The sequence below is a fragment of the Centroberyx affinis genome, unplaced genomic scaffold (genome assembly GCF_046629955.1).
Source record: "Centroberyx affinis isolate AG114_WGS23_722 - 3 ecotype Tasmania unplaced genomic scaffold, CSIRO-AGI_Caff_v1 ptg000392l_1, whole genome shotgun sequence".
NCBI lineage: Eukaryota > Metazoa > Chordata > Actinopteri > Beryciformes > Berycidae > Centroberyx > Centroberyx affinis.
In genome coordinates this window covers 935,390-949,626 of record NW_027279060.1, presented here as the reverse complement: position 1 = coordinate 949,626, position 14,237 = coordinate 935,390, and the positions used below count along the sequence as shown (strand labels likewise).

General features: G+C 42.7%; 1 protein-coding gene across 4 annotated transcripts in view; it reads right to left on the bottom strand.

The window, feature by feature from the left end:
• Positions 1–11,166, bottom strand: part of aplp1 (amyloid beta (A4) precursor-like protein 1) — a 33,285-nt gene extending 22,119 nt beyond the window's left edge. For all 4 annotated transcript variants that reach the window (XM_071516044.1, XM_071516045.1, XM_071516046.1 and 1 more), the window contains exon 1: positions 10,938–11,166. In XM_071516044.1, the coding sequence (XP_071372145.1) occupies positions 10,938–11,003 (66 nt within the window). In that variant the 5' untranslated portion in view covers positions 11,004–11,166. The remainder of the gene's footprint in view (positions 1–10,937) is intronic.
• Positions 11,167–14,237: the final 3,071 nt, after the last annotated feature.

Here is a 14,237-nt window from a genome sequence, read left to right as displayed (position 1 = left end):
CCCTAACAAACAGCAGGCAGCCAGCATCAATATGATCTGACGCCTCTCTTATGTTTCTTGCCTCCCTCTTATCTCATGCTCTGGGCCTTTGCTGCCTCTCAAGCCCCTCACTCTGCCTTTGACTTTGCTGTCTTTGCAGCCGATCTGTACTGAAGCCGATCTGTTCTCCCTGGGTGTATTCTACTTTCTCTTAAAATGGATCTGCATGTCATGTTCTCTCCCACTCTACTTTTACCTCCTCATCACTTCATGTACTTCATGAGTATTGCACATCCTAGTGTGTACGTGTGTTCCTCAAAACAAGTGAAGAAATCTGCCAATAGGGTGAGATAACTTTCATGTTCAGTGTCAACTGCTTCGACAATTTGAAAAAAGTCACAATATCTTGAAATAAGGAGGATCAATTCACCAGTATCAAGATGTTACTTGATTCAAGTAAATTCTTGAAACATGTTGATTTGCAGCGGGAACAAGTGAAATCTCATCCTATTGGTAGATATTTTCACTTGTTTTAAGAAAAATAAAATTTGAGACTTAAGTACTTTCAGTACTAAATTGCTTGTCAAGATGGGTATATTTTGCAGTGTATCTTGAGTCCTTTGGGACTAGCTATATGCATTTGACGGCTGACCTCTGCCCGCACTCTGCACTTTAATAGCACAAATATGCAAATGGTCAACTATTAATCTGGCAGTCTGTCTTATCCTGTCTCTTTTTGTTAAATGCGTATTCTATGCCTTGTTTTTTCCTGATCATTTGTACCTTTAATTGCATCCTTTAAATTGCACCCTGTGGGATAAATAAAGTTGTACTGAATTGAATTGAATGTGCATATATCTAACAGTGGCAGAGCAATAAATCAGTGCTTGATCTCAGCCCAGCAGAGCCACAAACTTCCAGCACAAGTAGTTTAAGATGGAGTGATATCCTGCAGTATAGAGAGGGAGGAAGAGTAAAATAGAGAGGGAATAAGAGTAAAAACATGCATATATCTCTTTCCTACTGCCTCTCATTTATTCATATACAATTCTGATCACATCCCACCAGCCCCCCTGGCAGCCTGTCTAGCAGATGTATCATATGGAAATTAGGCTTTGAGGTTATGTATGTGTTGTTTGAGCCCCTTAAAGAGAGAGAGAGACAGAAAGAGAGACAGAGGCAGAGTGGTGGGGTGTGTGGGGTGTGTGGGGTGTGTGGGGGCACTTGAGAAGGAAAAGCAATAATTGAACCATTTATTACTGGCCAAGGCACCAGATCCAGACCAAGGAACCATTTACTCCAGGTACCAGATTAAATATAATAACATATATTTAACATACATCACCAGATTCAATATAATAGCATATATATAACGTCTAATTCTAGTTCTCACAACATGCCAAAGTCGGTTCATTGCTTTAACTCACTGGCATGTGGTATCTTCACAGTGGGAACATATTGGTCATGAACTCCCAGTGAGAGGTTAGAGGGGGCACTGTAGCTATTCGAAAAGCCCAGCATGGCCAGTTTGACCCCAGCCAACTGCAAAGATATTGGTGGGGGGACAACCTCTCCCCCTGGTCTCTCTCCAAATATGCTGCCCTGCGTAGCATCTTTGGCATACTGTTCCTGGTAATGAGGTGCTCTTTTAATGAACAGCAGGCTAAGCAGCTGATGCTGGGTCTGCTGGGGCCGGCTTCCTACCCATACAAGGCAAAGAAACAGAGGTTCTGCTAGAGGGCTACTTGATGAAACAGTGCCTCGCATCACGCCTGGTGACGCCGGCGCTCCCACGTTTTACATCAGCTTCCTCTCATCTGTCTCACCCGCTCCTCTCATACTCTTATGCATACATTTTTCAGCCCGCTCTCTCACTCTCTCTCTCCTTCCTCTACGTTCTCCCTCTCAGCAGCATCACTTGGCCGCTGAGGCTGGTTGCTGTGGTAACACCACCCACAGGAGCCGGCTACCTTCCCTGTTACCGTAGCAACTGGTTCCCTACAGAATTGCAAGCATGTCACTCAGTCTCTCTCTCACTCCCTGCTTGTGTCTCTCTCTCTCTCTTTCTCACATGAAAGCGTCTCCATATGTTTGGTTCAGCGATGGAGCCTCAGCAGGTCAATGATCACTGTCTTAATGGCTGGTTAGGTTTCTTTGTCACTGCCTGTTGGTTGTTTACAAGCCACTTAAATTACTTATGCAATGCTGGGTACTGCTGAGTTTTGCTAATTTTTTCCCCCACCAGTACAAATTTAGGATGAGGAAAAATTACTTTCCTTATAATAATAATAATTCCTTGGGAGAAAAAAAAGTGAAGTGAATATCTGTCACCAGATTTAAGAAATACTCTTTTTGCTCAGTTAGTATATAGTGAACTGTATTTGCATTCATTTAAATGTTTCAACTGTGTCCATTAATTGTGTCCATTTACTGTGATTTACTGTTTTTATTTTTTCATATTATTGTTATCTTATCTGCTGTAATAATAAAATATAGAAATTAGTGACAATGAAAATTGAACGAATAATAATTACTGTCATGAATAACAACAACAACGACAATAAAGGCTCTGGTGGCATTTGATCCTTGGTCAGCAAGGCTACACATGTGAGGCAGTGGTATTGATCCATAATTACCACAAAGCAATATTTGTTTATGTACAAAATATGTTTTTATAATGTACATTATTATGATTATTATTATGACACCATCAGTGACAGTGTACGGTTGTATTTACTTCCAATGATCCCATTCTTGTTCACTGGCTGCCACGGGCAAAGCTCCTCATGGTGAATCAGTAGCTGACTTAATGATGCGTCACATATCCCTTCTGTTCCCTCTGCTTCAGGGCTACACAGCCAGCATGTTATCACACAACTGTTTATCTTACCATTTCGTTTTAATCAACTTCGCCCACTGCCTTTCCTTGCAACCTCAAGACTCTGAATTTGTTCAGTACATAACCGCCCACACCTACTATTGCAAAGGAAATGGACAATTTTTCATATTAATAATCTCATTATCATAGAACTCTATACTTAAAGTATCAGTTTACTTAGAGTAAACTGAGTGGTGTAAGTGGCAAAGTGGTATATATGGCTGTTCCAAGCAATCAAATGGTTGGATTACAGAAATGTAATAAAGATGCTACATGTGAAATACTGAAAATCTACTGTAAAGTTGCTCTTGAACATGAAAAAGTGATTTATCAAACATTTGCCTGCTTAAGTCTCTGTACATCATATTTCAGCTCAACTGCACATTTATATGTAAGGACTGGGTGGGAGGCTGGCATTTTCCAGTAACAATAGATGGCACAGTTTGATAAATCCACTGAAAAAAAAAAAATTTGAGATAATGCCAGGCTGACATGGCCTGTCTTGTCTTGGCCCTCTGAGTGTTATTTTAGTCCGGGCCACTCTGGTGAGATAATGTGTGCTGGCTGTGCAGTCTGCCAGTCTGTGCTGCAGAATCACTCAGTAGATTAAATATTAGTATTATCTCATTTCCTCAGGCCATAAAGTCTCCGTAGACTGTCCAACCGAAGGGAAAATGGTTTAATCATTGAGACAATCTGTAAAAAGACCCCTCACCAGGGCCTGGAACCTCCAGTCCTGCTTTGTACTTTTATTACGTTCTTATTCCAAGCCACAGCTTGACTCATGTGAAATATCCAATTTGTCAGCCGAGCTTGGGTGAATATTGGCTCTTAACTGACACAGCTTGGCCTTGGTGAGTGTGATGACCCTCAGCTGAAAAAAGAATGAAATACTATTCTGTCGCTCCCTATCTCTGGCTGAATCTTTCTGTTGATGATTAAGCCACAGGAGCACCTGAGTCTTTTCATCATCTACAGCTGTTTACAACACCAACCCAGTTCTCTATAGTAGGCAGGCCACCTGTATATACTGTGTAAAAGATAGGCAGAGTCATCTCTGTGCAGCCTTAGGAGAATCTATGCTGCTGTTGCTGAATACTGACTGCAGAATAGGATGTGAACATTGAGTCAAATGCTGTGAGAACATTCTCTCTCAAGGGACGGTGGAGAGAGAATCCTGCAGTGTTTTGCTTTGAAATGTACCCTCTCCTAAAGTAAAATTCCACCCTAAAACACTTTAACACACAGAAAAAAACAGCTACTGGCGATGTTTTTGGTTTAAATATTTGAGAAAATATTTCTCACTAGCTTGTTTCCTGTGTTTCCCCTTTTTTTCTTCTTTCCTCTTCTTTTTCTTCTTTTCTCTTTTTCTTCTTTTTCCTCCTCCAGTAATCACAAATAAATTAATTAATGTGCTTTTACTTGTTTACTTTACAAGTTCGTGAAAGTGGAAAAACAAATATCCACCAAATATCCAATATCCAATATCAAGCTAGCTTTATTCTGATCACAACCCACAGCTGAACACAGCTACAAGTTCATGGCCATTCTCTGGGGGTTGTCGAAAGGCATTCTGGGAAACTCTGGGAAATTCTGTAGGAAATCACTAACTGAAGTAGACAAGGCAGGTTGAGGGAAAGTGGATACACCAAAAAAAGTAAATGACATCACTTCCTCACAAAATAACTCCTGGAATGCATTGGACATCACAGACTGATGATACATAACAGCATAAGAGCATCCAAGGGTGGACTTTTCCTTTAAGTGCATCAGCAAGACAGGGTGAGGATGGACAACCAGCAGATACAGATGGAGACAGACAGACGTCTGTAAATATTAAGTATGAAAGAAAAAACAGCAATAGTAGAAAAGGGTAGAAAGGATGATAAAATGGAGTGGGTTTGGAGCATGAATAATTCAAGAGCAATCAAAGTATACATGGGGAAAGGGAAAAGATGACACTGGCCACATAGGATCCACTGAAAAGAGCTGAGGCAGATGGGGGAGCAGTGTCTAGAAAAGAGGGGTGGGGGGGGAGGGGGGGAGGGGTAAGGAGTGCCTCTGCAGTGTGGCAGGGGAGAATGGAGGAGGCTGGGGCAGAGACAGAGGAGGGGGGGACAGGGTGGATGGATGAGAGGGCAGAAGCAGGGAGGAGATGGAGGGAGAGGCAGGCTTGGGGAATTTCTTTTGTGTTGCTCGAGTGGGGCTGGGGCTGGGGCTGGGGCTGGGGCTGGGGCTGGGGCTGGGCTGGGAGGGGAGGAACATCAAGACCAGGTAGCATGAAGAGAGCGCCGGCACCGGAGCGCTGGAGGGGCTGCGTGACAAGTGCTAAAGCCCAGCCGACAAGCGAGAGCCCAGACCTTTCCATGGCGTTCAATAATTGATGCACCTTCTGCAGCGTGCCATCTTTATAAAGCAGCGAGTGTGTGGTGAATGGGTCTGTGTGTGTGTTTCAACAGTGTCTGTGTACTTCTGAGTTATCTGTGAGTAGAGTGTGTGACTTAAGTGGGTGTATGTGAGTGTACACCTGCATGCTTGTCTTTGTTGTGCATTTGTACCCGTCAATGTCATTGTAGCTTTAATATGTTTGTGTGTGTGTGTGTGTGTGTGTGTGTGTGTGTGTGTGTGCGTGTGCCACAGGAAATGAGTCGGTAATCCTACTGAATGGATCAGCACTCCTAGTCTTAAGCAACTGTGTGTTTTCTAGCCGCCACTGTGGCTAGAAATGACGCAAATGATGGCAGAGAGAGAAGGAACTGACAAAAAATACATTCAACATTCATTTTCCCTTCCCCAATTTGGTCAGTTTCAGTGGAACCAACAACCCCACACCCTCTCAGGCCTTGCAGCTGGGGCCATTAAGGAAATGGGATGTTGCTCTTCTGCTTCAGTATGGCATGAGACTCATATGAATTAGGCTCGGTGCTGTGGCCACAGGGCTTTCCTGCCTGTGTCCCTCCTCCTCTCATCCCAAGGCCACCTGTGAGTACATGTACATGACAGAGATGGATCTCTCTGCCTTCCCAGCCACTCAGGCTAAGGAGCCATAGGGTTTGGCTCCTCCATTAACATGCGCTCCTCCCTGCAACCCCCGTAGCATTCTACATGCTCTACATCACTTACTCCCTTCTGCTCCTTCAACCTCTCGCTCTGTTTCTCAAAACATCTACTGTGCTGGGGCCGTCCCCTCTCTCCACCGCCCCTCAATCTCTTCCACTGCTCCCTCTCTCTCTCTCCCTGTTTTTCCTCCTGAACATGGAGGACAAGTGTTATCACCACACTGCAGATGTTTCACGGGGGCTCCTCTGAAACCTCCCACTGGCTGCAGCAGGACTAAACAGCTTGCTTCGCCCTGGCTTTAAACTTTCTGCAGAAATCCAGCCCATTAGGCTTACTGAGGCAGTCATGTGGGGTATGAAGACCTTGGGTTGCAGTGATATCTCTGCCCTGCCAGGCTCCTGAGAGGAGCAGGGGCTGGACGTGATCGGGATGGCTATGCCGGCATCTCGCTCCCTCTAGGTGACACTGGCCAAACTTGTGACATGTGCGAACACACACAGAACACAGACCAACACAACACAACCCACAGCATGCAGTCACAGCAGGGGTGAGCTTAGCCTTTGCGTATATAGCTGCAAGCAATTATAATAGATCTACCAATACTCAAGGCTTGCAATGCCTCCCCCCAACCTATATATCTTACATAGTGAGTGAATGGACTATGAAGGGAAAAGTAATCTGTAGGGATGGGACGATATGCTTATCTCACGATACGATTCCATATGCAAAATGGGGTGCGCAATTCAATACAATCACGATACAATGTCATAAATAAAAGTTCAGTAACAACAAGTATGACTGTGCAGAATTATGTTTATTTCTGAGCCACAAATATTTCTAGCAATTGCATCGGCTTGCTAGGATGTAAACAACAATTTAAAAAAGTCATTACAAAGCACAAATAATATAATTTTGAAATTGTGATGGGCAAGCCATCTCATTTGTGATTACTACAGCAGAATAAAATGGAGCTAATATGATGATTCATTTTTCTGCCCCGCGATATGTATTGTCACATTTTTGTATTGCAATACATTAGATTTCGATATATATATATCGTCCCATTCCTAGTAATCCATGAGAAATTAGAAGTAGCCTAAATCAGAGGATTTTAAAATGTTTTGCCCTGACGTGTGACCTACAAACAGCCTATCACATTCCATACAACCTGGGGAGTCAGAGAAATAAACTCAATTGCACTGGATCAGTTTATGCATGATAGGCTATAGAGATGATAAAAAGTGATGCGCCTCACAAGCAAACATTATTAAACTCCTGAAGGAATTACTCCCTTTCTAACTGAGACTCATAATTTGAAATATTTTCAAGAAAGCCAACAGACACGATTGAATCATCTTAACCAGGTAATGAGAGAAAAGAAAGAAAAGAAAGGGTGCTGCACAAATGTGGAAATAATGTCAACTTATTTTCTGCAGAAATCCCCTTGACACACACCAAAACACAAATGCGTACTCTCCTCATTTCCAACACCCCTCAGTTCCTCTAAACTCTCTAAATGACTAGCAGTGGCATCAGCAATGAAACCCCTGATAGCCCTCTGTACCACACAACACCAGGCACTGTTTCAACGTTGCAGGAATGGCCTGAAGGACGCATTAAATGCTCACAAGATGTCTTTCATTCAGTTGTCACCTCTGGTAATGGCTCCACTGCTGAGGCACATTTACAGCATTCCTTTCCAATGGTACAGTGTGTCAATGTGTGTAGCTCTCATTTCACAATGACTCTGCAGGATTTAATCCAGGTCCTGTGTATTTCACTTCAAAAGCTTGGAGAGGAAGCGAGATACAGAGAACGGGGGGAAAAACATGTGATACAATAAAATGGTACATTTTATGCCCAGTGGCACAAGCGTTTGGTAGAGAATAGCAAGCACACGGGAAACCATTAGTGGAACCCGATTATCTCTTGGCTCTAAAATTAATTAAGTGAGTGTAGGGCAGAGTGTGTGTGTGTGTGTGTGTGTGTGTGTGTGTGTGTGTGTGTGTGTGTGTGTGTGTGAGGGAGAGAGAGAGAAAGAGAAAGAGAAAGCGAGAGAGAGAAAGCTGCTTGTCCTTATCTTTTTTCTTTTTTTTTTTTACAAATCCCCCTTGTGCTACTGCATTCAAAGGCAGATGGGGGTGGGAGGTGCATGAGTCTGTGTGGTTGTGTTCCAGCACAAGGCCTTAAATTGCTGGGGGGGGGGGGGGGGGACAAGCACAGCGATTTAGCGACTCACTATTTCTCTTTAATCTTCAACCATCCTTTCTAAATGTGCCTTCTATCCCTCTCCTCTTTCCCTCTCTACATTAACTCGCTATTCTCTCCCTCTTTCCTCCCTCTGTGCTTTCCCTGATATTCTGAAGTGCATTCTCTGGAACCTGTAGATGGCTTCGTTTCTGGGTCTTCCACCACAGCCTTAGTGCTTCTGCAGCCTCTCTGGATTGGAGTGCTCAGGCTCAGGTTCGCACTGCAGTCATTTATCTTGATAAATACAGAGCTGGTTGACTAAAGCTGAGCATACAATTCTCTCTTGGCTGGCGAACTTGTTTGTTTGTGTATCTGCATTCTAACATCCCCTCTCTTTTCAGATATGGCCAAGCACATGCTAATTCATGGAAATACAGCTACACAACGCAACGCAATCATTGAACGACTGCTTTCTTTGAGTAAAAATGAGGTTTTGCCGTATTACCGTTTAGTTGATGAATGAAAATGTGTAATACCTGTGTGGTGCTTTAATATCTGTGATCTCAAAGAGAGAGTAGAATTCAAAGAGCTTCCACCTGATGGCTACCAACACACAAACCACCAAATGAACAGATTTCACTTAGACATCGATAAATCTTTACCTTCTTCTGCTCCCCATATTCACGCCTCCTAGTGTCAGACTACACTTTGCACTGCTATTGAAGAACAGGCCGCCCATCAAGGTGCCCATTTTGGTCATCTTTTCAAAGACGACCTTTCATGTAGGAGTCAGGATGTGCACTGCACTGTTTGTCAATTAGCTAAATGCTTTCAGTGCTGTGACAGGTAAGTGCCATCAAAGCTGAAGGGATGTAATCCATTACTGTACTTGACATATGTGACAGCCTGCTAACAGTGTGTCACTCCCATCATAACAGCACAGGATCTTGAAGGTATATTTCGGCTGAAGAATATATCTAATGGAGGTATGCCTTTTGAAGGATATGGGGCCTTTACTTGCATATACTAACACTTGGTTTGGAATACTGTCTGTAAATTAAATTTACAAATGTGATTATAGCCTACTCTGATTAGAAGTTAGCTCAAGGCACTGATACACAAATATTACATTATAAATGAGACATCAAAACAAAATTGCCCAATTCAAACCTCTGATGAATGAATGTCAACTAAATTAAGGGAAGCAGACAGTTTTATTAGGACTAATACCAGAGTGTAATCCAGCCAGCCAGCCCTCTCACAGTGTAATCTTCAGTGTAAACCTTCATGGGCAGGTCTCCTTGTGTGAAGCTAAACCCTGTTCCTCAGCATAGCAGTAATCCTGCTAAGGCTCTTACAGCAGTGAAATTATTACAGAATGAAAAGAGAGGTTTATGACTAATACAGACTCACTGTGGAAGATGGCTAATAAATAAACATCTCACAAATCCTCTTAGTAACTTGGGGGCACTTAGAACCAACAGCCATGATACTCAGGGTTTTCTATCTGTTCTATCTAACAGTTTTCAAGAGCGAATTCATTCACTCTTCATCTCCAGGGGGAAGTGTGCTTGACCTGAACCAAAGCTCCAGCTGAGACATCGTGACTCACCCCCCCCCCCCCCCCCCCACACACACACACACACACACACATACACACTCCTACTACGCCCACACATGCATGCCTCAACTTTTTCCAAGGAAGAAGATGGGTGACTCAAGAGTCATTGAGAAAAAAAAAAAGGTGGAGCTTATCAAACTGTGGGCCTGCTGTCAGCCCTGATGAGTGTGGAGGGGGGTGGGAGCGACTGTGATGTGCTGGTTGGCCCATTGATCTGTCGCTCTGCACAGGAGGCTTTCACTCTCTCTTATCTAGCCACTGATGGAGACTGATGCTAATAGAATGAGCCCCATATCGCTCATTAGTATACTTTGTATCACATTCACCCATGCACAATGATATGCCAAAGTCATCCTTTGTTGGACGCGCTTCACAAATGCCCAAGGACAACATTTATGTCCAAAATCTCCTTTGTCTTTCCTTTTGTCATGGGAACAGTCCAATTCCCATGCATTTGTGAGGCCAAAAAATGAATGATATTAGGATTTGGAAGAAGATAATCCTCCCAACATGCTTCACCTGCCATTGTGCCTTAAATTTCTAACTGAATGCAAGACTCTATAATATTCAATTGTGAATTTTGTGTTCTTTCCAGCAGGCTTTTATGAAGACCAAATGTAATATAGAACACTGATCGAATATGCATGACTACATCCTTGACTACATCCCTCTAAAGAGCTGCACCAGAGGACCCCTCCTAAAGGATGGATGCAAGCCGATTTCTCCATTTGGCAAGGCCAGGTCCCAGATGGGATGGGACTCTCTCCATCCTTCGATACAGGAAGGGGCAATAGAATCATTTTCATGTCAAATAAAAGGCCCAGTATCGGCTCAGACAGCCAAACACAAAGCCATACAACCATGGGGCCTATTGCATGTCCTTAGTGTGGACTTCCATTCATTTCTTATTACCGTATTTGCATTTCCAATCCGCCACTATCACTGCATTTTTGTCGACGTAATGTGCCATTACTCTTGTTGACATTCAATGTATCAGCAGACGGTGCTGGCGCATGCATTTACAAATTAAATCTGCCCTAGATAAGGGTGCGTGTCAGCAATAAGGAGATGGGAAAAACTGCGTCCATGGCATGCCTCATATCGATATGAACAAGATAAAGCATTCTGTCATTAAGTCATGTTGACATTCAGCAAAATTGCAATGCGCCATCATTAGACTACAGATTATTAAAATTGTCTTGCTCTTACCTCGACGTTTTCCCACGCGCAATAGGACAATACGGCCATCAATATAGGTATTGCGGTATGTCCCATTTTCACGCCTTCTTTCGTTTCTCTATATGACAAAACCTGTTATAATAATATAATTGATAACAACATACGCTATCTAGTTACATCAGCTAAAGTGATGGACACTGCACTCGTCGGCGCCTTCCTCCGATATCTCCTGCGTCTGCGTCCTGCAGCTACGCACTTTCTCCTGGGTTCTCCAATGGCAGCGTTGGCTTTTACATGGATGAAGTCTGACAGAACCAAGCCCTGTTTCAACGCCCCGTCTGCGGGGATTTATTATGGACTTTACTCAGGGCGTCCCCACGTGTGGCTTAGTGAAGAGAGACATCTGGTGGCAGTGGGTCGGAAATACCAGGCCAGGCCTGCCAGCTGATTTCATGCGTCAGCTTCAACAGTGGCCATGGTCCAGATGAATATTATTTTTAATGCAAAACATGAAATGCAACTAAAACGATACAGAGCGTGTCACGATTAATAGCCTACACAAAAATAAAAAAAGACCAGAAGGTTTACATGTAGCCTATATAGGCCTATATAGAGCGCAACAGAGTATAATTTTATAGGCAATACAATAAAAGCAGATAACATGGCTACATTAAAAACGGAAGGAACAGAATGCTTTGCTATTTATGCCAATAGCTAATATAATGTATATATATTTTTGGAACAATATGGTCTACATAAATGTAGATTATACAGACTGCTCAAAATGGGCTGTGTTTTGAAACTTATGCAACATGCAGTTAATTTCTACATGCTCATGTTACACTTTTCATTTCAGGTTGTGATGCCTGATATGAGATGCAGGTTATTCAGCGTGCTTGCCAGCAACATCTCCATTTGGTCAGCAGGGGGAACAACATGTTTTGAAAATGAAATAGCAGCCTGTTGTGCAGCCTACCTGATGCCAATCTCGGAACCCATCGTCTATCCGTTTGACGACAGATTAGACTCTGGGGGCGACGGCCAATATTTCGGGGTTTCCGGTGTAGCCAGCGGACATCCGGGCCAAGACCAAGGAGGTTCTAGTTTAATACATCCAGGTTCTATATTAGACTTCCTCTTCTGTGCGCCGGTCATTGTTTACAGTCCGATTAGCAACTTGAGACGCGACGAGTCGAACGTTTCTCCACACAATACACAAACATCGATACTTTTTGTAGGTGTTTAGGTCCAGACGAGATTTCAGCTAATCTCTATAAACAGATATCTGCATATGAGATGGGTTCCGAGATTGACCTGATGCAGGTGGCCGATATAAAAAAAAAACCCATCCTGAACACAACTCTACATATTAATGAGGGTACATGGCCAGCTATTGACTCTCAGATTGGCTGATCTTTCTCACAGCACTGAAACACGCTTCCTGTATGGAAAGCATGCTGACAGGTTGCACTACGGCTGCAGCAGGTAGGGGCGTGGTTTGTACAGTAGGTGTGGGAGGAAAAGGTCAGTTTCAGGTGTTGCAGCATTCTCAGGCCACGACGACACAGGAACAGACACTGTCACTTTGCCTGGGATTTGATTTCAACAAGTAGCCTAGCCTACCAATCCACCTTTTTCGTGTGTTTTTGAAAGTTTCATTCAGGATTGAGGATTGACCTGAGCTTGCTGCTCAGGCGGATAGAGTTCGATCCCGCGGAGTTCAAAGAGGACTAGACCAATTACCTGGGATCCAGTTGGACTCCAAGCATTTGAGGAAGATGAATTCCGCCAGATATGAATACAATGTAAGTTTAGTCACATTTCTCACTGCAGCGTTTTTCACTTTGTAAAGCTGTCACAATGTTAAGTTGATTTGATGATTGTTTCAGTGGAGTGTAGCTTCACCACACAGGCAGTTGCTTCAAGTTGGTTTAGGCCTAGATCGATCTCTCTCTCTCTCTCTCTCTCTCCTCTCTCTCTCTCTCTCTCTCTCTCTCTCTCTCCCCCCCTCTCTCCCTCTCTCTCTCTCTTGTGTGTGTACACATATAGCCTATCTATATTGTAACCGTGAAAACAACAACTTGTTTTTCGTGCCTTAGGCATATGACAGGGTTCCCACGGGTCTTGAAAATCCTTGAAAGTTTGTGGCTTTGAGAAAAAATCTAATCATTTTAAAGGTTAAATAAAAGGTTTTTGAAAATGACTGATGGCCTTGACAGTAGGCTACTCGATTCATAACACCCAAATTCAGTGTGTGGGAACCCTGTTATGAAAACTGGGACATCTAAAAGTTAATGTTGTTTAGATGTAGGCCTACATTGCGCTCACAAAGGAAATTATTTTTTCAATTAATAATGTAAAACCGTTTAATTATTAAATGTAAGTTTGAAATAGTTTTGTAATTAAATATAAATACATTTTGCGAAATGTTTACTTTTCATTTCAGAGCTAAATTCAATGTTATGCTTCGTTGATTTCATGTTTTCCTTTCATCATTCTTTACTAAACAGTTGACAATATATTTTTCAGTCATAGAAAATCGATGATGTGAAGCTTATCACTGGCAGGCAAAAGAGAATGTCTAATATTATTATGAAATGAATATAGAAATTAAGTTGTAAAAAGTCAAAGCAAGTCAAATCTTTGCTATTTTATGCCAACTTTTATTTTTCAAACAATATTTACTGGTGGGAACTATCTAGAAAACCTGCCCCAGTCCTAGTACTAATCACTAACTTGTCGACAATAACTTAAGTTTTTAAGACAGATCCTCGGCTCCCTCACCAGCTGAACTCTGGTCTCCCATGCAGGAAACCAACATCCACCTGTTGCCAAAGGGAGAGTCTTTCTTGGCAGAGGGAGTTAGGCTTATAAAGGCTTTAGACAGGTGCTATGTCAGTAGCAGTGGTAGTAATCATTGTACTATTACTTTATTGATCCTGCAGTGTGAAATTCCTTCATTACTGAAACACTAAGTGATACATTACACAGTGCAGAGCACAGACAGTGTCTTTGTCAATACAGAAGCTTCAAGCTTCACATTAATTTGACATCACAGATTAGGCTTTTGGTTCTCTGGTGCCTAAGCTTTGGATAGAGAAGTTCTTGGGCTATCTAAGGCCCTATGATGAACTTATTTATTTCAAATTAATTTTATTCCAGTTTAAAAACACAGTCTGTAGCTGTCATGGTGCCCATGCCATGTTGAAACACTGCAGCTTCACTACAGGCTTTATTTCTGTCGTCATTCATTCGATTGAAGACATTCAAACTTTTCACTCTTAAATTGATTGACTGCTTTGCATGATTTGGAGCCTGTAAAAGGTTTAT